Source organism: Nannospalax galili, unplaced genomic scaffold (assembly GCF_000622305.1).
Source record: "Nannospalax galili isolate Female #2095 unplaced genomic scaffold, S.galili_v1.0 scaffold376, whole genome shotgun sequence".
Classification (NCBI taxonomy): Eukaryota; Metazoa; Chordata; class Mammalia; order Rodentia; family Spalacidae; genus Nannospalax; species Nannospalax galili.
This window is the reverse complement of record NW_008338108.1, coordinates 2,841,302-2,867,976: the sequence shown is the minus strand read 5'-3', so window position 1 is coordinate 2,867,976 and position 26,675 is coordinate 2,841,302. Positions and strand designations below refer to the sequence as shown.

At 35.5% G+C, this 26,675-nt stretch overlaps 1 protein-coding gene across 2 annotated transcripts in view; it reads right to left on the bottom strand.

The window, feature by feature from the left end:
* Positions 1-26,675, bottom strand: part of Kcnj3 (potassium voltage-gated channel subfamily J member 3) — a 155,115-nt gene that overhangs the window by 67,700 nt on the left and 60,740 nt on the right. Inside the window, exon 3 of one of the 2 annotated variants that reach the window (XM_029563438.1) lies at positions 6,959-7,299. The exons of the other annotated variant lie outside the window; for it this stretch is intronic. Within the exon in view, the coding sequence (XP_029419298.1) occupies positions 7,118-7,299 (182 nt within the window). The 3' untranslated portion in view covers positions 6,959-7,117. Of the gene's footprint in view, positions 1-6,958; positions 7,300-26,675 lie in introns of those variants that run through there. 2 annotated transcript variants of the gene reach the window in all.

Here is a 26,675-nt window from a genome sequence, read left to right as displayed (position 1 = left end):
GCTCTTCAAGGTAAAAGATGAAGGAGGAATTGACACTGATGTGCAGAACCTTTAAAACAACCTGGACCTGGTCAGATCATTGCTGTCTCCACAACCAGCCTCTGTCCCTGTCAGGCTTTCTTCTCTTTCAACATGTTATACTGAAGTATTTTGAAATCTTGTGATTCTATTTTTTTTGACTGTGGAGCCTGTCAAGTTCAGAGTGCAATCTCCACAGATTTAGCATCTTATGTATTCAGCATATTGTAGACTCAGCTCTCCCACCACACACATACACATACAAGTACGCATACAAACTTGTATACACATGCACATACATACATATGTGCACACACATACATATGTGCATACACACACAATATCTGTTTCAGCCACAGCATTTCTGTAACAACGCAAAATATGACATATGATTAAACTTAAAAGATTCCTACATAAAATATCCAATATTTTTAAAATGTCAACTTTTCTCAAATGCCTTTAAAATTCAGTACACTGTTTTTTAGCAAATCTCAACACTTTCTTTTAGAGAACTACTCAAGTTGCTTCTAAAGTCCATCTGGATGAAATTCTGTGGAAGAACATGCAAGATATTTCTGACAAAAGTAAAATAGTAATGCGAAACTAGCCTTGTTCCTGAATAAAACATACAAAAATTTAATGAAGTTTAATCGTTGGCATGGATATACTAATGAAACAGAATAGACTCTGTGAATACTGCGACCTAAACATGAGGATACATGATTCATGGAGTTTTCCTTCTGTGACCGGGCTATTGCACTTAGCATAATGTGCTTACAGCTCATCCATCCTGTCACATTTGGTGTAATTTTCATCTTTTTAAAGGTAGGCTGAATAATATTCAGATGTAACTATACAGAGTGTTTTGCATCATTCAACTATCTATGGACAATTTGCATTGTTTGTAAATACTGGCTTTTTGAATGATGCTGAAGGTGGTTGCCAGAGACTGCAGCAGGAAAAAAATGGTCAGCTGCTCAACAGGTACAAAACTGCAAGATGATTACATTCTTCCAATCTACCTCACAACACTGTGTCTATAAGTAACACTGAAGTCTACCCTTAACATATGCTGAGAGTTAATCTCATGCTGAGTACTACTATCATCATTATAAAATAAATAATAGAGACAATCTGGATATTTAAGCTAAGGGGAATGGATAAATAAATCAACACACATTAAATTAAATACGGTATATGGGAACTGGACATTCTGATACACATCTATAATACCAGCATTTGGGAACTTGAAACAGGAGGATTGTAAGTTTGAGACCAGCCTGGACTATACAGTGAGAGCTTGTTTCAAAAACTATATATTATTGACTGGAGAGATGTCCTAGCAGTTAAAAGCACTGGCTGCTCTTTCAAATGACCCAGGTTTGAATTTCAGCACCCACATGGTGGCTTACAACCATCCATAACTCCAGTTTCAAGGGAATCCGATGCCCTCTTCTGGCCTCAATGGGTACTACATGACATGGCCACACATATGTACAGGCATAACACTCATACGTATAAAACAAAAATAAATAAAAAAGTTAAAAATGTATATTGTGATGGTATATAGGAAAATGTACACAATACACTTTCAGAAGGAAAGTCAATTATAGTAGAATACATGTATATGTGTAGATATGTATATGGGATACATACACAGAAAATATTACCAGTTTTAGTCAAGCAAACACACTAAAAATAGCAACAGTAACAAAAATAAATGTGTTTGCGGTTGTACATGACCAACTAAAGTTTGAGGAAAAAGTTAATTTGGATTTTCTTAACTAACAGATAATGTGTTAATTTTGTAAATAAATGTATATGTATTAGCTGGGGTCAATGGAAAGCTTCTAAAAATACTTATCTAATTTAAGGCTCAAAGTGAACTTTATGAAGCATGACCAAACATTAATATCTAAATACTAAATATAACAAAATACTCAAAAACTCCTGTATAGAATGCACCTGCAATACATAGGTGCCAGAAAAGTGACAGCTGTCTTCATTTGACAAGCACTTAGACTACTAGGCAGCAACTGTGTCTTGGAGTAAATGGTACATGACATGAGTAAGAGCTTGACTTTAGACTGCAAGGATCCTAACTTCTACTTTGAAGGTCTCTCTTCTCTGATAATCAAAACAGGTCAGCCTTTGCCGAACACCTCCTAGATGTGTTTCCAAGCTTGTTGCTTTGCCATGCAAGAACAGAGCGATAAGCAACTAGCTTAAAATGCAACAGGCTTACCTCACAATATGAACATAGAATGTGAATTAGTATTTTTAAAAGACATTTCTATCATACACAAGTGAAGTTTTATTTTCTAATCAATATAGTCTATGTCTCAACTACTTTCCCTCTGTGTGCTGACCCTGAGGAAATACCTCCCAGAAGATTCCACCACAGTGATGCTGGTCTCTTGTTACTTACAGCTGATTTTTCAGCCCCAGCTAACCAGCATCAATTGTCCCAGGAAAGCAAAGGTTTTGCTTCAGGTTCTGGTCTCTTCTTAATCACAGCTGATTCTTCAGCCCCAGCTGACCAGAACCCACAGATTCTCAATCTAAAATCTCACACAAACAGCCCTGATGGTCTCCGCTTCCCTTTGAAGCTTCACAAGCCAGGCCTCCATCGTCTACAACTCTTTCGGCATAACTGTTCCAAGCTCCCCAGCAACAAATTCTGAGCACGCAATGGCTGTTCTAGCCCAGAGTTCCAAACACTTCCACAGTCCTCCCCAAAACACCAAGGTCAGGTCTATCACAGCAATACCCCACTCTCAGTACCAAGTTGGGAGGCAGAAAGAAAACTAACAAGCTAATAAGTTGGGATGAGCTCCAATTCAAATCTGATACATCATGACATTTCATCACAATTATTATCACAAAGGACACCTTAAATTATGATTTAAGTTTAGTAAAACAAAATTGGATGAGCAACATAGGCTTCTGTGCTGTTTTCAAATGCTGACATCTTTGCCTGAATTGGATGGAAGTATATGAGCTAGAACCCTCAACTAAGGCATGGTCAAAAAGCATCACTCCAAAAGTGGTTACTTTTATAAAAACAGGTACATATTTTTTCAATAGGTTAATAAATTACCAGGAGAAAATATGAAGGCAAGTAATTGGAATACTTAAACATTTTCTGGACAAAATAATTGGAAAAATTGCACTTTTAAACCTTTGTAGAAAGTAATAATTTACACCCACAGAAATTCAGAATGTCTATCTAGCATGTCATTTCAGACAGCATCCCACAATATCCCCAGAATGAGTCTTCTATTGTAAATAAACTTTGCACTTCAAAGACAGGCTTCAATTCTTTCAATCCCTCAGATAACCTCACCTTATCATGTAATTTACCACTGCATCACAGCCTCTGTTAGAACATTCAAAATAGTTTGCTGTTTAATGCATTACTCAGGACTTTTGGTTAGTTGGGAAAAAAAATGAAAAAAATAAATCTAATCCAGTGAAAAATCAATATTTTCAGGCTGTGAATCAGCCTGTGGATATTCCAGAGGTGCCCCTCTCTGAGTTACTTACTGTCATTCATGCTCTACTCAGGAAATCCAATTCCTCAGAATCCAATTGCCCAGGTAGAAATTTAATTCTCCTAGCCTTTCCTTACTTCACAGTGATGCTTTGGGTTCTACGCTGAATACATGCGATAAAGAGCTTAGGTCCTTGTATACCTCACAGTCCTGCTTTTAAAGTGCATATGTGCTATTCATGATTCATTTCATTTGTGAAATGGATTCCAAAATCAGCATGAAGCATTAATGAGAAAGACTTTCAATTGACCTCAAGGAATAGAGGAAACACTTGTGGTTTCCTTGACCTGGGAATGGTGTGAGAAGGGAGGGGTGGAGACAAGATGGTTAATGAGTAAGAGGATGTAGTGGGATGGCTGGAATGACATGAGGCTCAATAGGGTAACTATGTGTGACAACTATCAATGGAACCTTACAAAACAGCGGTAGAGGTGATTGTCGATGTCCTTGACACAAAGAACTGATAAACATCTGAGTGACAGATTGATAATTACTCTGATCTGAAAGTACACATTGTATTCATGTGTTTAAATGTCACACTGTAGCCCATGAATACATGCAATCACTATCATATTTAAAGACAAAAAAGTGTTAGAAAATTTTAAAAAATCTCCTAAAAGTACTTGACTATTCCTAAATAGAAAAATAGTTACATGTGAACATTTTTAAAGGACAAATAAAAGTTTCAGCAGTATGAAACAGCTGTAAAAAGCACAATGAAAGATATTATTAAAATAGAATAGCTGGGGTTAGCGATTTAGCTCAGTGGTAGAGCGCTTGCCTAGCAAGTGCAAGACCCTGGGTTTGGTCCTCAGCTCCAGAAAAAAAGACTAGCTAAACACAGAAAAATAGGAAAATATGTTAGCATTGAATGCTCCTAAATGAAAATTATCCATCTATAATGTATATATAAATGCAGGATCTACATAATAGAGATAGTGAAATATAATTTCAGTTCCAAAGAGATAATTTGGCTTGATTTTTATTTTTCTTGATGGTAGTTATAGATTTAAGTTTGCAATCCCCAATTTTACAGAACATAAGTTTTCCTTTCAAGCTACAAGCCAAGCCATGTAGTTGAAACATACTTCCTTAAAACATAAACACAAGAAAATTGAGATTGTAATAGATTTGACAGAGATAAAATCATTACATATTTTTACAACATAAATCTGAAGCTAACCTAGTGGATTCATTTTATTGATTAAAATTATTTACTGAGCGATACTGCTTTGACCAAACAACATATATGTTACTGTTCAAAAAAGCATAGACATTTGCTAAATTGAAAGTATATGCTGCATAAAGAATACAGAAGAAAAATGTGTCTGTTTAAATTTTTGCATGTCCAAATGGAAGAGTTTAATTCAGACTGTTCCAATGTAGTTGCATATGTTGTAAGAAGATGATCTCCCTTGATGAAGTTTCCTCCATTTCCTGTGGAGCATCTCTCCCTTAGAATGACAGACCTGTGTCCCTCATGTCTCTGACTTTTTTGATAGCTGAACTTTTGTCTTACTCTTTTAAATCTAATTATACAGGGTCTGGTGCAGAGCAGTGAGTATGAGAAGAGAACATCCTAGGGTTGGAAGGAGCTAGACCAGAAGGTGTAGATGTTCTGTGCCTCAGTGATCACTAAACCCACATCATTGAATACCTACTACATGATGAACACTACACAAACACTCCAGTATAGCTAAAGACTAAATTACCTCTGATTCACAATAATGAAGAGCCAGATAATTCTTTTATTATTCAACCATACTTAGTACTTCACATAAATGAAAATATTTATCTAAAGTAATAATCTCACTTCTTGATAAATGAGATTCATTGTGACTTTGAGGGCATGATGCCAGCTGGCAGATTCCGTCCCATTGGTGGAGACATGAAGAGAGAGATTTTGCTGTGAGCACTCCCCTGGCTGTGTTTATTCCTGGATCTCTTTCTCTCCCCCATTCACTCATACTGCAACATATTGCACACTGCTCCAACTTGGAACAAGCACCAACCTCAAAATTCAATTTGGAAAATCCTTAAAAATAGACTGAATATAGCAAGATGAATCAAACTTCTGAAATAACACTGTTGGCAAGGTAGTTTTTCCTTAAATTTGAAAATGTTGACATTTTGCAAAAAGGTGAATTATGGTTTCTTGGCAGATATATTTTAAAGAACATGGAAAGGAAATACTGAATAAGAACAAAAGTTTCTAAAGTCAAATCAGTTCTCCTAGAGGAAATAAAACATCAAAGATAACTGACAATAAAATATCTATGATTTTATCTGACAAAACAGCTTCATAGTAACAGCGACTTAACAATAAAGAAGAGAAATTCTTACTCAATAGGCCAAGGCTTAAAATTATAGAACATATTAATTTCAGTCTTCCAGTAGATTTGAAATTTCAGCTCTTAGTTCCACCAAAGCCAAGCTTTCCTCAGAGATGGGCTTTGAGGAGTTTCCAGACACCTCCACATAGCACTGCTGAACATGAGCACTCAGAAGCCCTGAAAATAGCAAGGTATTTGCTGCAGGAGAAGAAATTACCATAATGTTTGGACTCGGAATCTGCAATACAAGTGCCTAGAGGCATAAAATCCAATTACATACATTCAATCCACACTTTTCTTTGGATAGTACTCACTCATTTTTGCGTTCAGCCAGCAAGTGTTTATTAAATGCCAGGCTCCTGTAATGGCAGAAGAGCTGACAAGGATACATCTTAAAGGTCAGTCCACCGTCTCTGGAAACTTAACACAGCACAGTTTGTGTGTTTATGTGTGTTTGTGTGTGTGTGTGTGAGAGAGAGAGAGAGAGAGAGAGAGAGAGAGAGAGAGAGAGAGAAAGAGAAAACCAGAGACAAAAAATATTATATATGTAAACAAATCTTCCTGTGCAAATCTTTGCTTATTTTAATGTTTTGCAAGTTTATATGCTTTAAACTACAGATGAAAGTTTATGAAAATAGTTTTTAACTTTTGTATACATACTTTTTAAAAGACAAAGGATTGTGGGCCACATAGTAAAGAAGTCAGGGAATCAAAATTTCAAACTAGTACAGTCTTGATATAACACACACACACACACACACACACACCACATACACCACACACACACATTTTAAGAAATGTTAAAAGATGCATGTGGTGGCCTTTTGTTTTCTTCCAGTGTGTGCCTGCAGCATAGCCTTTCCTCTTAGGAAGATAAGCATGGGCTTGATAGCATCTACTCAGGTGCTTTGATTGCTCAAAACAACTTGATATCATCACTGATATTCCAAAGTGCAAAGAGGATGGACCGTGAAACCATTGTACTGGCATGCCTTCTAGAAAATGAAACACAAGAAAACTTCCAAATGTTCTTTTGACCTAGGCTGAGTTACTTCTTCCAGTCTTGAAGTTTTTTGATTTTTGTTCCAATGATACACGTCTGTCCTTAATAATTGTACACTATTCTGACAGAAGCCTTGAGGTAGCCTGCTATAGTCTGGTCCATGAGTTGAATGTGTAGTCCCCAGTTGAGCTTTTAGGAAGTGGAAGTAATCATATGAAGCTGGGCCTAGTGGGAGGCTCTGGGGTTATCAGGAGTGTGCCCATGAAGGAGGCTGTGAGATCCAGTTCATCCTTCTTGCTCTGTTCTGTTGCATAATGTAGGCAGCTTATCTCCACCATGTAATCCCCACCATTGCCATCTGAACTCCCACCAGAGGCTTGTGACAATAGGTCTATGGAAGAAGATCCAAAACATAACCTAAACAAACCTTTAATAATTTAATTATCTCAAGTATTTTATTATAGTGAGAGAAAGTTAATATATAGCCTGTGCTCTGTTTATTATTTCCATAGCTGTGTATTTTAAGAAAGCCTTTCTAATGTGTTGCTTAAATTAATCCAGCTTTTATTTCAAATAAAAATGGTTTAAAAACAAGTTTTCAATGCATTTCTGAAGATTCATGCTAGATATCTGCATTAAGATTTCTGCTATCACTTTTCTACTTCTGAGATGCTTATTTATAATCATGACAGGTAACTTTATTCAGAAAATCTTTCCTCCAAGCTATTGAAGTATGGTTGATAACACTGGAAACTAAGGTAGTATTTTTAGAGGAAATAGACATTTACTACTTAAAAATACAACTAACTAAAACAGAGGAAAATAAACAAGGGAAACCATTCTATGAGGTCATATCACTCTGCCTTTGACCTTGATAGAAACAAACAAAAACAAAAAAGAATCGTTTTGATCAAGCATGATTTGGGGAAGAAAGAGGCAAGGATATGGATGGGTAGATGGACAAGGAAAGGAAAAAGAGATTCGGTATTAGGAAACTCAGGGGGTCAAGGAAATCTAAAAAGACACAAGGACCAAATCCCACAGGGAAAGCCGTGAGCACTAGGTGTAGTTGGCAGGTGCATATGTCTGGAAGCAGTGGAGTCTTCAGAACCACCTGCTGTATGAACACTTGATAAGAGGCAGCTAAAGCAAGAGTGGAGGCCTTTCCATTTTAACATACTAGAAAACAACAAACAGGAGCAGAAAAGCTATGGGGCAACTGTCTCTTAGCACATCTGAAAATTACTTTGCATGTAGCCAAGTTTGGGAAGTCATGTGTTTGGAACTAGAAATATGAAAGCGGTTAAAAGACCAACCACCCACTTCGACTTCGCTTCCTAAAAAGAACGCATGAGGACATGAGCTCTTGCTTGCTGACTAATGTAATCTCATGCCTGATCCAAAACCCAGTCAGTTGTAATATTTTTATTACATCTGACTTGAGTGAACATAGGAAATCTATTTCCTGGTACTCTTGTCATGTTCTCTTGAGCATTCTGATGATTAAACACTTGGATATAGATGCTTTCTGCTTGAATTAGGACCCTTGACTGTGCCAAAAGTTGACTTGTCACTACAGACTAATAGTAAGGCTTTCTAGCCTTTGCTTTGATGTTCAAGCTGCCACATGTTTGCTTGAACTTCCCTACCCTGGGTGTCAAACAAGATCAAGCATGGTGAGAAGATATGGCCATAGACAATTTCAGAAATTTCCTCACAGCAACCTTTTCTCTACTGTCCATGGTCATGATTTACCAGTTCCAAAATCTATCCATGTGGATAAAAATGCTGTATTTGTGGGGATCTGGGATAATTATCCTAGCCACCGCATGCTGAGTGATCTCACGTGGCTCACACATGTTTGGTTTTCACTCTTGGTTCCACATTCCTCAATAACAGCAAAAGGAATCCAGCCCATGGGGATTCAATGCAATAAAGCACAGGCACTTTTCAGAACAGCCTGGACAGCAGCCCTCAACACTGGCTGAGAAAATCATTCATATTTTCAACTCTAAAGCATTCCAGAATCAACTTTGGAGTTTCCATCTTCCTTTTACCACAACTGAATTTTGGACATACACTTTAACCGATAAGTAGTTCCCAAATGCTTTAAATTATCAAGATTTTAATCTTAATCAGTTAAAATTTCCACCCTACTCTAACTCGGGCAGGACTAAGAGAAACCAGTGGTCCACAGTGGGCTTCTCTTTTTTCCTGCTCTTGTCCCTGTGATCTTCCCTTTCTCTCCCTTTTTCCTCTAAGCTCCATCATCTATTAACTAGTCAGAGTCCAGATCTAAAAATTGCAAGAGGGCAGAATTGTGAGTGGAGCACCAAAGTCTCATGAAATATTGGTGATCTTCTCAATCAGTTTCTGAGTTTGCCACAGACCACATTTTACCCTGGTTGAGCTTTTCACTAGCCTTCTTGTGAAAAGGGAAAAGCGAGATGGGCTAGACTTTACTTAGCATTGTTCTGTAAAGATCATCAGACCCATTGAAGGTGTATAGATTTTAAAACATGGTGCATTCTAATTGGAAGCTAATCATAAGAATAATAAAATACTGCCACTTGACAAAGAACACTAACTTGGCATAATGATGGACATCTCTGATCCTAGCACTCAGGAGGCTATGGCAGGAGGATGGCAACTTCCAGGCCAGCCTCTGAGCTACGTAGCAAAGCTGTGTCTCAATAAACAGGAAACACTCCTGTACCTAAACATTACAAATCTATTCAATTCCTTTTTTTAAGCAGAGGGAAGCTTCTTCAAAGCTATTGAACTTACCAGAAAAATATAACGAGATCTGAGAGACAAACAACATAGTTGAACACTAGAGTATCCCTATCCTATCACCTCCTGTCCCTATCATTAATCTGAGAGGCCTCAGCCAGGAGTATCAGATAGCAAGTAGAGGACGTTGAAGTACATGCAAAGTATAACTAGGAAATCATCACTCATCCCAAAGCCTACTGGCAGTTTTACTGTCTCCTCTACTTGACCAGTAATTTGATTTTTAGATTATGAATTGCAAAAGCTTGAAATCTGTTCTGCACATTACTGTTTAGCCATGGCGAAAAATGCATATTTTAAGGTAAAATTTTAGAAATTCCTATCAGTTTGAATAATTAAGTTACCATGTCTTGAAAGCTGTGCTCTCTTTGGTTACCTGCTTAGATTGTGCCTGACATCTTTCTGTTTATCTTTTTGAGGAAAGACCATGGTAATGAGCTACAGTGAAGGTGGAACTTATGAGACATAAGAGAAGTTGCCCTCCTTTTCCCCAACAGGTAATAAAATCACTGCTTATTATCAGTAGGACTTAAGGTTCTTGGATTGTACAAACATCATAAAACATTCTTAGCAGTGTTCTTATCAGAGTATCCTTGGTAACTAATGTGTGTTCTGTGTTCCTTATCTTTCCTAAATGCTCCAGGTGGGAAATTCTTATCCAACTCATCATTTGGCCTTCACATGGTCTTCCTTCCTCTGCCTATTCATTTTAATTCCCAAAGATTCTGCTAACTGAGTACTTTAATAAAAACAATTACACATTTCTGTGCTTAATGGTAACATTTTAGACAGTATAAGAGAATTTGGAACACCTGTGTGAAAAAAATAGGATTTTGTGTGTGTGTGTGTGTGTGTGTGTGTGTCTGTTTATAATGTGAAAAGAGAGGATAAACAGGATAAAGGAAATTTATTTAAATTCTCAATGTAGTATTTTATGGCTGTGTTTTTGTTTTTCCAGGAAACATTTGTTTTTTAAATAATCTAATAATATCTAACATCTAAACAATGTTTTGTATATCTCAAGGCACTTAGCATACATTATCTCAGTAATCAGAGTTGATTTCTAACCTCTATGCTGTTAAATATATTAAAGGCACAAATGCGGAGATTTTCACAGAAAAAAACTCAAGTTATGAAGATATTTTTCTCCCCTAGTCCTAATAAAGCCTTCTATAAAGCAAACTTATGCAATTCAGATTCATAGATAAAATAAATATCCTCAGTGTTTTCCTCATATATAAGCCCCATGATATTCCAAGAGACAAAGTAAATTCAAAGAGGTACTTGGTTTAATTTCCCCAGTGGCCACTGTCTTCTTTACTTTAAGTTTAGCCTGATTACTATTAGGCCCTAGGTACATGGAAAATTCTAGGACTGTTGGTTAGAAAGAAATCCAGTGTTCCAATATCCTTGGCTTTACTTCTTGCAATATTGTACAGCTAAGAAAAATATCAGTCACTAAATCTTTGCAATTTCAACAAATTTAAAGTTATAGAATCCTACTAACTAAGGAATTTATGTAAGAAAAATTTAACATGCGAACATATAAATTCCTAACCACTGGAAAATTTCTTAAACCCTAAGACCCTAAATACTCAAGCATGGAGAAACACAAGCTGCTATGACTTTAGTCCTGGAAGCATAGCTGTTTTAGAACTATCGTAACCATCTCCAACTGTTTGCCCCAATCTGCTCAGGCTACTAAAAATTTTGAGAAACATGTTTTTCTTCTAAAACTTTTCATTTTTACTGTAGAACCATATCTTATTTCTTTAAAAAGTGTTCTTTCAAATATATTTACTCACAGTTCTTCACACCTGTCAGCCAAAACCTCACATACTAATATTTTGCCATCCATCCTAAAGACATTAGAGTCATTAATAGCAGGAAACAAATCTAATTGGAGTCAATGTTATAAAGAAATAGGAAGAATGTGACCATACAAACACATATTTGTAATAAGCATTATTAACCATCACAAAATTATTCCAATAATATTTCTTTAAGACTTCTTTTGCTAACAAATAAGAAATAATATTAGAAAAAATACTGGAACACCTTCTTAGACATGGAAAAGCTCTACATAGTAAACGGTTTCTTCTATACAATGAGGTGACTGCATTTTCATCCGGCATAGTAGAGCAGCGCCTTGATCCAATTCTGGAGCACTGACAGTCTGTTATGTGCACTGGGGCCATTTGCGAAGGTCAGGACCTTACATTTAGGCAAACCCCCATCTGTCAAAATGCAACCAGATATAATCATTTGTAATAAAACTTACTCGTTTCTTTATTATAGTTTTTGAAAAATTTCATTTTGGCAGTTGCATATTTTGGGTAAGAAATACTCATCTAGATTATATGCACTTCATATACTGATATAGACTTTAGATACAGTATGCTTGTGATTCTCACTATTTTTGAAGGCATCCTTCTTTATGTGTTAGATCTTTAATGCTGGGTCCAAGCATTGCACATCTTAGCTGTCATACTTTAATAGCATATTAGCCACTCCAGTTCTTTCCCAACTGAAAAATGAATGTGAAAGTGTATCTCTATCTGAACACAAAGGTATTCTTACTACCCAATAGAAATTATGTTGGATTTTATTACAAGAATGGGTAAATTGTAATAAAATCATACCGAACCTCATTTTATTGGACAACACTAGGGAAGAGCACTTGAGTGTTTGAGATGACTACTGGATTTCAAAAACAGAGAAGAAGTTGCATTTTAGTTAGAAGGAAAATCAAGTTGGACATGAACACAAAATGACAGAGAATTGGATAGAAACCTGAACTGTAGAGTATTGAGTATGGTTAGGGTATGTTTCATTCTAATAGGAAACATCCAAGTTCACCTGGAGATGACTGCTCCATGCACAAACTGGTACAAAAATTAGACTTCAGGGAGTTAGAGAAAAAAGAAAAGCTCGGAAGGAGGAAACTGGCACCCTGTAGTACTTGGGCCATTCTTTGGGTTCATGCTTTGCTCTTGTTCTGGTAAGGATTGCTAGAGATGCCTAAGATACTATGCTAAGAATGCAGATGAAAAAGAAAATAGATGAAGGCGCATCTTGAATTGATCAATGGTGCAGACCAGCATGATAAAGACACTTTGACAGTCTACCAAAGGTTTCATTTTTTTAACATACAAGAGCAATCAAGACATAAAAATCATTTTTTTTCCAGGAGAAAAGGGCCATTAGTGAAATGGAGCTAGAAGTAAAATAAGAAGACAGTGCAATGTTGACTATGCTGCATGTTTTGAAAATCAAGGGATATGAAACAGAACCTAACTTAACAACACCATATAAAAAGTACTTTCCTCCATTTCACAACTACATTATTTTCTTTTCAGTATACCTGTTATCTATTTTTAAATTGCCACTTTTATTTTAGTTTCAAAATATATGCCTGAGAAGATTCCAGTAAACAGATCAATAAGTGTCATGGACTAACAGTTGTCATCTCAAAATTCCTGCAAGTCACACAGCAAGTTCAATTGGGCAACAGTAAAAGTAATACTCTGATTTATACTCGCCTCTCTACAAATAGACATGGAAACACATTCTATAATCATTTCCTCCTTGGATTCTCCTTCAATAACATTTTAGAATTCAACTTCAGGCAACTACTATAATAAACAAAGTAGTATATTACTTTACTTGATTTACTTCAGCTAGCTAAAATAAATTATTTTTATAATAATACATTTATCAACTGTGTACAGCAATATATGATGTATTGAGGAAATGTTTCAATAGATTTTATTTTGGCCAGGAAAATTCAATACATACACACACACATACATACATACATACATACATACATACATACATACATATTTTATAAAATATGTAGTCCTACATTGCATAATTCAAGAACATGATGTATTAAGAAGCAGCCTGTTTAACTGAAAACAGCATAGGGAATGACACTTCATTATTTACATGAGTGGTGCTTGATATCAAACTGTCAATCACACAGCTTTGATGGGTTGAAGTCACTGATCCTAAAACACATTTCTCAGGTCTGATTTGTAATGACTTAGAAACAAGTGATATATTTAGGAATTTTTAATTCTCATTTTTGCAGGCAATGTTTAGCCCACAGTGCCCTCTTCTTTCCCAGATGTATATAAAGAGAAGTGTTTATAATTTTTCCTAGTTCTCAAAGAAAGGTGACAACAATTTTGTTAGAATTAGGAGAGCAAAAACAAAACAGTTTTTCTAACTGATATACGTTTCATTTCTACATGAATGAAGCTAAAGCTCTGTTGCAAATATTTCCATCAGATTTTGAACCTTGTACATCCTGACATAGAAGTGATGGCAAAGTAATTTCTTTATTCCCTCATTCATTTGTTGGATTCCTAACTCCCAATGTATCAGAATATAATAGAACTTGAAGATAGGAGCCTTCAGTTGCTAATTAGGTTAACATTAGCCTGTTAGGGTAGGATCTAATCAAATTTAACAGATCTCCTCAGACATTTTGGGCATAAAGAGAAGTACCAGGGATATGTTTGCAAAGGAAAAATCACCTTTGAGTACAGCAAGAAGGAAGCCTCGGAGTAAGCCGCACCTGCTAACACCCTGTTTGGACAAGGAACCTCTTGAGCTGTGAGAAATAATGTTCTATTTATTTTTTCAGAAAACTGTCACCACAACTTTACCACATATTTTTGCTATTTGTACTAAACTATAGATTTTATCTAATCATTATATATTCTCTACAAAAGAACAACTTGTTTGCAAAAATACACTTACACGAGGTGACCCTTTATCTGCTGTTTAGTCCACTAGACCACAACTCAATAAAGCCCTCTTCCTCCTCTCTCCTTATCTTCTTCCTCTCATTATTATAACCATTGTCATAGCAAAAAAAGCTGCTACTGAGTGCACAGTTGAGGCATTGTTTAACATTTTGCTCACTAAATCTGTTTGTCCTTACAAGTATTCTGCAGGGCAGTAAATTTGGAATGCTACTTTATTAACTGGGAAACAAAGAGAAGTTGTATAATTTGCCTAAACTCACATATACTAATGTATACATAGAATTCAAGTTAATGTGGATAGCCCCCCCCCAGCTGTGTCTTTTAGTCATATATTACAGGGTGTTCAAAACATGATTTTGACTGCTTGAAAGCTAAACTAACTGCCTTTTCTTAACTCAACCACTTTCCTTTGATTAACTTCTTTTTTTCCTTCATATAATGACAACATCTTTTTGGTTTACATAGATAATATATATTTAAATTATACCCAGTTTTCAATGGTAATAAATAATGTTTCTATGATAGATAAGGATTTGAAATGTTAAATATGATTTGTAAAACCCTGTGTAACATTAAAATTGTCATACCAAATTAACTCTTATCACAATGATTGACATATACTCAAAAAAGCTGCCTTCAAAACTAAATGTGGCATATTATAACCTTCAAATTTTATCTTTTATCAAGAGAAATTTAAAAATTGGATTTTTATGCAAAGTTTATAAAATATAGAGTACTCTACTCTTCTACCATTTTTCATGAATCATGCTGTTATGACATGTATTCAAAAATGTTTCACTATGTATAATCTGATCAATAATGCCAGTGATTTGAGCACATTGTAAGAGGACAACATACGTAGAATTTAAAGTAGGCAGTTAAAATGTAATAATGGGAGCAGAACCATTGATTTCTTTGCACAGAAAGGAAACGTTCTCCTGTAGTACAAGTGGCAAGAGAAAGTCACTTTAGTAGGAGCTTGACTCTAACACTAAGCTAAACTACCTTGGGCAAGGCACTAAATGTCTTTGTATCTTAGTTTCTCTTCTATGAAATGAAGATAGCTGCAACACCTAATCCATAAGGTTTTTGTGAAGATTTAAGAAATTACTATTTATAAAGCATTCAAAGTGCATTGTGGACATACTATCATATATATACATATATATGTATGTGTGTGTGTGTATAAAAGGCATGGGAGTATCATAATTTTATGGTAAATCTAAGCTATTAGTAGAGGTAGAAATAGATGTGCCATAGAATTACCAAAGAAATGAAAGATCCAACAAACAAGGAAAAGATAGATCACAAAGCTCAATAAAAGAAAGACCAAAGCACACAAAATGCATTGGAAGAAGCAGGTAACATCTTAAAACATCCTCAACTCATTCAAAATTATTAAAACCTCAGCCACATTTGGTTGTCCCAGTATCTGGGTGTTTTATCATTGAAATAGAATGGGTGTTTTATCATTGAAATAGAATACAAACAACTATTTTATTAAATGCACACTTCTATCTCAAAGGAAATATGAGATTTTGTCTGAAGTGACTTAGTCGCAGTCCCTGTTCTTCCTTTCCACCTCTGAACAAATGAAAAAAGCAAAAAAGCAAGTTCTGGATTCTGTGAGCTTCTATTTGAGTACAGTGCTCTGGCGTGGTCCTATCTTTCTTCCAAATCTTTTCAACAAGGCAGATTGTACTGAACAATTTATTCATTTTCCTCATGCACCAGACAGGCAGTTGAGGACATGGGTCTATTGGTGGATATTTTATCATTTCCTTTTACCTTGATCTTCTGATCAAAATTCCTGTTCCATGTTCAATGTGCTTGTGTCTTTGTTTTAGCAATATGCATGTATGTTCTAATGTTATGATGTGTCTCATAATTATTTAAATTGTATGCCTCACTCATTTTCAATTATACATTTAAGTAAATAATTATAACTCATATTTGTTTATCACCTACTATGGACAATTAATGCTCTACTATAAATATATTAATTCATGTAGCCATTTCAATATCTCTATGAAATAGTCCCTATTATCAGTCTTATTTTATGCATAAAGAAACTAGAGCACAAAAATTGTGAAGAATTTAGCCAGAATCAAATGACTCTCTTGAATTTAATACTCTCAAGTAACAAAAAAAAGTTTGACCAGGAATTCTTGCTCCATAATTCTTAATTTCAAGAATTATAATTCTTCTTTAAGCCATCTTATCAAGTAATCAATATGTGCATATACAAGATAAAACAAATACCTAAAGCTATACATTTATTTTTACTCATATTTTGATATCATCTACAAATGAAATTGTCAAAGCAACAGATTACAATGAACAAAATATTATTTACCAATTTATATGATTAAGATCATTTCCCAAATCTCAAAACCATTAAGTATGATTTCCAGGAGAAAAGAACAGTTCACTAATTCTTAGTCTGACCTGGTTAAGGTGCCAAATAAAGACAATTTAATTTGTTACAGTTTTGATGATCTCCTTCAAAGTGTATAATACATATAACAGGAGAAATTACAAATAACATACATTCCATATTGATAACAATCTTTATATTCATTGCATACTAAATAAACTATGAAAGCCATATCTTCCTTTTAATGGAATCATTTTTTATAATTTCAACTTCTTAAATTTTAAGTGTATGAGTGTATTATCTGCATGTATGTAAGTGCACTTATGTTGTACAATCCCTACAGAGGTCCCCTGAACTGTGGTTATGGATGGTTGTTAGCTGCTATGTGGTGCTGAGAACAGAATTTGGGTCTTCTGTGCTCTTAACCCCTAGCCATTTCCCCAGTCCCTATAATCCAGTGCTAAAGATTTTTCATAGGTTAAATAATCAAAGACTGGTTTGTATTTTTACTGATATAACTTATATTTTGAAAAAGTAAACTTATTAAATTCTATTCAGCAATAATTAGTTTTTTCTCTTATTAAAACATGATTAACAATCAGTTATGGTTGTAGTCTGTAAAGTCTTAAACACTGAGGATTATTAGATTCTGGAGGTTATTAAAATTATTTTATTATTTTTAATCTTTTTTATGTGTTTAAGTGTAATGCCTGCTTGTATGTAATCACATCTGTGTAGTGCAGTGCCCACAGTGGTAGAAAGAGGGCGTCATATCCCTTGGAACTGGAGTTATGATCATTGTTAGCCACCATGAGGATGCTGGGAAATTGGAAGAATATTTTATTATATGTGAGACACACATATACATGTATACCACATGTACTACACTCATGCAGCCATACAATATAAGCAGTAACAGGAAAATCATAGGACTTTTCACATTCATCCTTCAAGCTTGAATAGGCCTTGCTTAACACAAGCACATGGATATTTGCTGAGGGACAGTCAGTACTGTAGCCCTGTAATCGATCAGAGAACTTTAGCTTATGGAATTTATCTTTCCTATTTTATCTCTCTCTTCCTCCCTCCATCCCCCCTTGTAAAAGTTGGTTGAAGAAGACTTCTGGAAAACTTAAGAGGTACAAGATTTCCATAGAACATTTAGAAACCAAGTGACTAGTGTTTGTGATCTATTTTAAAATAGGGCATGAAAACAATATTCCAATTGATTCAAATTCTTTTCTGTGAATGTGGAGAGATTTCCTATTAATTGACAATGGATTGATAAGAATCATGAAAATAAAACACCAAAGATGAAGAAATTCCATCTTCTAAAGCATTGCTGAATGTCTACTACTGTCATTTTCCTCTGGATAATCATTATTTGATGAAAGTAAGTTTAGCTGAATATGTAATTATGTATCCAGTGTAGTTAGGGTATTTATACTGGTTAGATTTTATTGTCAGCATGACACAAACTAGAGACACTAGAGAAGAGGGACACTCAGTTGAGTAATCACTTCCATCAAACTGGCCTCTGACATTCTTGAGGTGCATTTTCTTGATTGCCAGTTGATGTAGGAGGGCACCACCTACTGTGGGCAGTGCCTTCCCTGGGGAGGTTGGCTTTAGTTGTGTAAAAATGCTGACTGAGAGTGAGCCAGAAGGGCCAGTCAGTAAGTTATGCTCCTCCTTGTTTTCTGCTTCAAGCTCATGTTTGAATTCTTGCTTTGGCTTCCCTAGATAATGACTATAATCTGCAGGGTGAAATAAACCCTTTCATCCCCAAGTTGTTTTGTTCATGGAACTTATGGAAACAACCGAAAGCTAACTACAACGAGTAAACATAATACATTAAAGCACTTATCAGCCATTAGCAAATCATATTTCAGAGACACCGTCATGTAATAGAGTGTTTCTTAATTAGATATAAAAAAGGGTTTTAGTAAGTAATGCATTTCAAAGAGAAATAAAAAATCACCGAGTTCTTTAGCTTCGAACACAGTGAATTCAATTAAATTTTTGTGAACTAATTCATTTTCGTGTATACTGATTTTTGTTGTTCTGTCCTTGTCATGAGCAGTAGCAAACCTGATTTTGTTCTTGTCCTTACTTCAGCTTTTCACTACTGTTCCTACTCCTAATAATTGTTTAACAGTCAGGGTCGACAAATTAAATGTTACTATTAACTGAAAGAAGTATGAAAATGTAAGCTTAGTATCTTAGAAGAAAATTTTCCTCTCTCATGAGTAAAGTTGAGTTTACCCATATCCCATTTTATCTTTTTTATTTGTTTTGTTTTGTTTTATTTCCCCATCTCCTAAGCTTGCTCTGGTGTACAATTTTTCCCTTACAATGTTTCATGTAACTATTTTTCCAAATGTTCTAATAGAAAGGTTCTGTAACTTCTAAAAGAACACATGATGAATTCTTGTGACTAATTGAATACTCTAGGTATACAATGACATTCATAGGAATGGAAATATGTTCTAAATTCAGTTCATACAATCAGTGAGATATATTGCTTTGTATTCCTGTTTGTAACTTTGGCTTGGAAGAGGTTCCATTGGTTCGGTTTTGTTTGGGGCTTTTTGTGACAGGGTCTCCTTAGGTAGAGCAGATGGGCTTCAAACTCCCTGTCTTTCTGCCTCAGCCTCTTAAGTGCTGGGATTACAGGAATGTGCAATCAAGTGTGACTGTCTCATTCTATTTTAATGTTAACTTACCTCCCCAAATGTTTTGAAAATTCAATTTCTAAATTTTTAGCAAATGTGTTGTAAATTCAATCTTTTATGTTTTTAGCAGTTGGTAATGTTTAGGAAAGCAAAAAGTAATGTATGCATTGTATATATAAAAGAAACATCCGATAGAAAAAATATAGATGCTCAGTTCTGTAAAGCAACACTGCAATGAAGGAATCTGACATGAGTCACAGGGATGAGTCATTTAGCAAATTCTCTTCTGACAAATACTGGTTCCCATATAACACTTAACAGCAGCCGAGCTTTTTGAAAGAATTTTTTTAGGACTCAGGTCCTATGTCTATCCCCTGCACCACACAGAAAAATGAATTTTTTGTTCAATTGAAAAAATATGCAATTCAAACTGTTCTGTATTCTGCTCTATATTTTACTAACAAGGAAATTATTTTGTGCTAAAAGAAAGGTTAGCAAAAATAAAATTCAGCGATTATTTTTTTTTAAAGGTGAAGCGATAGCTACCTGGTTTGATTTATTTGAATTTTTGACATAGTGTACATAAGTTCATTTCACGGGATTGTAAAAAATAAACGGCCTTCTAGAGAGTAATCAGAAATTTTCTGCTTTTCTGGTATATTCAGAATTTTATAATTTTCTTTTTAATTTTAGCACTGCTGCACACACTCACACAGAGATCAGTTAAAGCTCGAACAGGGAGTGGATGAGCTTGCATTCTTTCAACTGTTAATTTTGGAATTCTCAACTGATTTAAATATTGCATCAATATATTTGTCCCTTTGTTACTGCTGACAGTCACTGAATCAATGAAAATTTTTCATTCTTCAAAAGACTGTAACTATTTCCCATAATAATTAATTTAAAAAAATAAGCCTTGGGGCTGGAGAGATTGCTCAGCAGTTAAGAGCACTGACAGATTCCCAGTCCTTGACTCCAGTTCCAGGGGAATCTGATGCCCTCTTCTGACCTCTATGGCATAGCACAACATGGGTGCACTCACATACATGCAGGCAATACACTCGTACACATAAAGTTAAACTAATAAATAAAATATATTTAAAAAAGCCTTAAACCAGGCCAAAGATAATACAAGAATTTGCATCTCTTGGTTCTGAATATAAAACACCATACCAACCACCTATCTCTTTTGGAATTCTTATAGTTTTGGAATATATGGAGAGTGTAACATACATATGTTGTATTATGTTGAACTACAATATGACCGCTAATTACAATGGTAAAATATAGAGGCAATGCAGGTGATCAGAAGGTAAGTAAACATGGCCTTCCTTATTCAATTGTGGTCACAAGACAAATCTTGAAGTGGAAAAGAGTTTAGAGGCATGGAAGCAAGTTTCTGTTTGAGGGAGCTAACTCTACTCTGCAAGATTTCCTTTGGGGAATTTGTTCCAGAACCATGAGCTATTTCGTTGTCAGGATACATGTTATCTAAACTTGATATGCCTGAAACAAATTATCACTGTCCAATGATAGCCAGTCTACTTAGAAGTGATTAGATATTAAAGAATTACTGATTGGCTTTTAAACCTTTAAATAAGAGAGTGATATCCTTCCTTGATTAATTTATGTCATAACTACATTGGATGGCCTTCTTTGGTGCCTCCTGAATGCCATGAATGGGCATATTTTCTCTGGAGGAAAAAAAAAATTCTAGAAAAGCAGTGTAAGCTATTATGTATTGGCAGTATAAACAGTTTAGAGTAAGTATGAAAATAGTGGAAGACCAATGAATTCATATTTATAACTTCATTCTCTGACAATGTATTCAAGAAATTTAATATTTCATAGTAACTATACATATGTTTTAGTATTTGCAATTTACATATTAAGATATGCTCTCAAGTATGAGAATTAGACAATCAATATAATAACCCTTCAAAACTTCCAGAAGCACATGATGAAAAGTGTGCAGCCAAGGAAGAGAGATGACTGAATTATTAAATGCATATTAAAGTGCTGGATATAGTGATAGGAAAGTGAAAGTAAAGGGCATTCATTGAAGCACGGCTTCTTGTGACTTGGGCTTATTGGTTCTTGAAATGTGGCAAAGAAGGTGAATTTGTCTGCACGACTGATCTGCACAAGATAAAACAAATTATTCCAAACACACACGACTGTTGGATTAAGAAAGTTCTCCCTAATCCCTGTGTACCTAATAACCTAACAGTGTCATTAATCCCCCAAGGTCTATGTTCAGAATTATATCTCAGTTTTGTCTAGCAAAAGAACACTCTCCTGTGAAGCATCATGGTGAGATGCTCATGGCAAACATATGCAAGGGGGGGGGGTGCTTATCTATTAAATGCAAAGACAATGTTTTAAAATATTTAAAGAGGGTACTAAGTTAAAAAGAGAGTTGGCAATGAATACTTGGGGGTGCAGTCTGGAAATTGGAGGGGAGAGAATGGGAGGTGGAGTAGATCCAAACAATTATATACATGTGACTATTAAGCAAAGTTTTATAATAAATTAAAATTTTCTTATATTACAACAGTATGAAATAAACTGAAAGATAACAGAGATGAAAAAGAAACTATTAGCCAGATATGGTGGCGTGTGTCTTCGAAGCCCTCAGGATACCGAGGCAGGTGGATCGCTGGGTGAACAAGGCCAGTTTGGTCTAAATAGTGACTTCCAGGCAGGCTGGGATGAAGGAGAATCTGTCACAAAACAAAACTAAATTTTTCCAGTTATGTAATTGGACTTAAAGCCCTCTCAATAGCAGGGAATTCAGGTGTAATACTGTAAACATAGCCAAATACACATGGTTAGAAAGGTAATAGATTTTAGAGAAAACCCTAAGGCTGTCACATCCCTAGACAAATATAATTTCTTATTATATGCTAAATATGGATCCTTACATTTGCAGACAGGTATGCCAGTCACCATTCACCAGAGAAGCTACTTTTGCAACAGACAGAAACTATTATAGAGTTCCACAACTGGTCACATAAAGAGAATAAGTATCTGTGAGATGCCCAACCTTAAGTGACACATCTACAATGGAACCTCTACACCCAAGGCTCATGGAAATAAGCAGAACAAGGGGTAGAGAAAATAGCAATACATCTCTCAAGAAAATACCGATGCATCTCTAACTCTTATCAATGAAACTCCCTCATGCAACAGAGGGAAATGAACACAAAAGGCTACAATGGCCAAAGCACAGACAATAAGAATCTGGAGAGTGTAAGTCCCTGGAAAGGACTCCCACCCACCCAGGGGTCAGGGGCCATTGTGGAAGAGGAGGTGAAAAGATAATAAGGGCCAGGGGAGGGGGTACATAACCATGTGGAAACAGAGTCTTACAGATTCCTGAGACCTTGCTCATATGAACCTACAACAATGATGTTAGCATACGTAAGACCCATACAAACTCAAGCAGACAAAAACCAAGAATAAAATTGGGAAAAAGGGCTACAAGTTCCAAGGTTAGCCAAAGAACTATGGCAGCTGTTGTGTGAGGGAAAGTTGATCTTCTTTAAGGGAGAGTCTCTAGATAGCCTGACTAGACCCCAGTAGATGAACATGCACTGAGGGATGTCTGGGTACACTAACTTGACTCGATAGGCCTTAATATATAAAACAGAATGCATGAAATCCAGTGGGGTGGGTGCTAGGGAGACAAGGAAAGAGGTGCAAAGATGATTAAGATGTTTTGTATGAAATGCTCAAAAAATTCAATAAAAATATACATTTTTTACGTATGTGTGTATGCATGCATATGCCATGGTGAGTGTAAATGTCAGAAAAAACTCCCAATAGTCTGAAATAAAAATAGAAATAGTATTTAACGACACTCTCCAGTGGAATGAATAAGAAAATTAAAGAAAAATCATTAAAATCAGAAAAATAATCTAATTAGGAATGCCACAGTATGAATGGGGTACATGTAATATAGCCAGATATTCTTAAAGACTAACAGCAAGCAAGCAAGAAAACAACAACAAAAGCAGAAAAAATCCCATTTCTCAGTTCTTCCAACCTGCCAAAGATTCTGCTTCCTGTGTTCAAGATCTTTGTCAGCATAGAATTTAGGACTCGGAGGAGTTGCACCATCATTAATTCTGTTTATGTTTTTCTAGCAGTGTTGTGATGTTTATTTTCAGTAAATTATACACAAAATAAGAATCAGCAAAATTCAAACAGCCTGCTAATTATTTATGTCCTTAGCAACTTAGTGGTCATTTTAAAACCTAGTGAATATGCATAGGAAGAATATGTCATTTCATTTCTTTCTTAAATCCCTATTACCTCTTAATGGCACATGTGTATGTCACATCATTTCTTAAATCTTAGAATCAATGGAATATTACCAACTCATTCTCTGTTCTGAATTGAATTTTCTCAGGACGTGTTTCTTTATAACAGTAATTGTCAATAATATAGCTTTAAAAAGACATGGCATCATGAAAAGTAATATAATGTGATCTAATGTAGACACGGCCACCAGGAACAAGCAGCTAGTAGCGTATATGTCAAAAGTCACTCTCTCGTCCCCTGAAATTTATTGGATTTCTACCTACAGGCTAAAAGTTGAAATAATCAAGGAAATAAAGTTCAGGTATAAGAATGTAATGATTGCAAAGATTCACTGATTTTAAAAAGCTATTTTCTAGTTGGAAATAAGAAGAGCCAAATTCAAGTAAAACTAAGCTTGCAAATATACAATGAGTGCCCATTACATGCAAGGCAGTATGCTTGGTGCTAGGCATACAGTAGGGGACATAGCAGGAAACATTGCTTCGTTCCTGGACTTTATACTTTAGCCAGGGAAATTAATGTAAAATAGATGAATGCGCCTCCACTTACCATGAGGTTCCATGTGATAAACTTACTGCAAACTGAATGTATCAGAAGAGAAAGATGCATTTACTACACTTAACTTCCTGTAGCTTAACAGCCCGGCAACCTAGTGCACCATAGAATATCTGTTGTTTACTCTCCTGATCCTGTGAGCACTGGGAGCTGCCAGATGCTGCAGTTGCCCAGCAGAGAGAGGAGAGCAGCCCACTGCTTAGCCCTGGGACAGAATAAAATTCAAAACTCTCTTACACCATAGGTACGTATATTGCTCCCATATCAAAATCTTTTCAAAGTATTTGTGAAGTTGTAAATGAAAGATAAACTGTTTAAAGACTTCCATTCTTTAATTAATTTTTGTGGTAGTAAGAATAAGAAAGGGGATCCTGAATTAACAGAATAAGCTTCCTTAAGAACTAATAAAGGGTTAAAAATCCCACGCTTTTCTGGTGGACAAGAGAGACCTATGCAGTGGCTTGCATACAAACAGTAAGTTGGCCCTCCACAAGACACCTGGTAGTTATTTTGTTGTCAAAACTGAAAGAGGGAATACTGCAGTGAATGTAGATGGTAGGGGACCTTAAATTCTTCCACCAACACATTACTTGACCCAAAACATCAATGCTACACAGCTTGAGAGAATTTGAAGCAGGCAGAAGTGTGTATGTCAGTGTACTTGCAAGATTGTGTAGATTCCACGATCATTTTAGTCAAATGAATAACATGAGCAAATAAATATTTTTAAATATCCAGACCATGATACAGCTAGGAACCAAGAGCAGGCTTATGTAGATAGAGGTTTTTGTAGACAAATACAACAATAAAAAGAAAATGAAATAAAAAGATGATTCTTCCTAAATAAACCCCAGGGTAAAAGAAAAAAAAATAGCTATTGCCTTGATAGTTCAAGCAAACACTGGGCTATATATATTATCCAACTTTACATTCTACTATGGAATATAGCAGATGAGAAAAAACAAGAGATGTACAGGGAACCCTACACTACGATTAAACCATTAAACGGTCATGTTCTGCTGGCCACTGGGCAGCACCAGCATCTGGAGGTTAAGCGGGAAGCTCCAGCATCCAGAGGTTAAGCAAGCATTCCTGATCAAACCAAAAACCCAAAGGTAAAAGACAGGGAAGTTTTTATGATCAGAGATGTTTTTGCCCTTTAGTTTTCCTTATAAATGATTATTTTCATTAATCTTAGCAAAAGTTTTTACTTTTTACCCAGAATGTATCTGAAATTGTTACACATTTTCATATGTATAAGTAACTCAGTGATATAGTACACTGACAATGAAAATTTACATCAGTTGATAAAGGATAACGGATATCTTGTGCTTTGAGGGATAACTTCAGATTAGTCACAGGGGATGCACATACACCAGCTGTGTCTTATCTATATTCTCAGACTGGCTATGATAAACACCATCCTACGAGCTGCATTTTCATCTTTATCTGTTAGTAGTTATATAGCAGAGGACAGAATAAGAAAGATGTTGCATTTATTAAATATCCACATGTATATGACAGATTCAGAGTGTAATATTTTCACTTGATGCTCTTCAACCTCTTAAATACATTCATTTTAAAGGAAAGAAAAAGTCAAAACAAAGAGCTGCCTCTTGCCCATATTTGGCAACTAGAAGCCAGACCAGCATTTGAACTTATCTCCCATATATATGCAAACTTCCAGCATAATCATCAGTTCCTTTGAGAACTTCCTCTGCTCATCACTTGACTGTTCATTCCAGCCATGTGATGCTATCTAGAAACTAGCTGCACAGACATACTACCCCCACCAAGGATCAACTAATTCAACTCTCTCCTTCTTACATAAGGACACTCCATGCCACTCTGTGTCCCCAAAGCACATGACCAATAGCTATTTAAGATGACTATATGGACACTGAATAAAGTACAAAATAGTGTCGTGTCAAGTAAGAAGATACTGAAAAGCATAGGCATTAGTATCATGCAGAAATAATGGTATTTGAAGGAGGCTAGGTAGTGTAGAACCACTTGAATAGGACATAGACTAACGGGAAGAAAGGGAAATCAAAGAGAAAGAAGTCAGTGATACCAACCATTTCTTCCCTGACATCCTGTGAACTTCTCAGCTGTACTCAGTATTCACAGGTAGAGAACAGGTTCACTCTAATAACAGTAACTAAAGCAAATTTAAAAACTTTCACTCTAACATATTTAAATTTAGTAACTAGGTAAAATTCTTACAAAATAGACAACCGGAGTATGAATATCAGAGCTAATA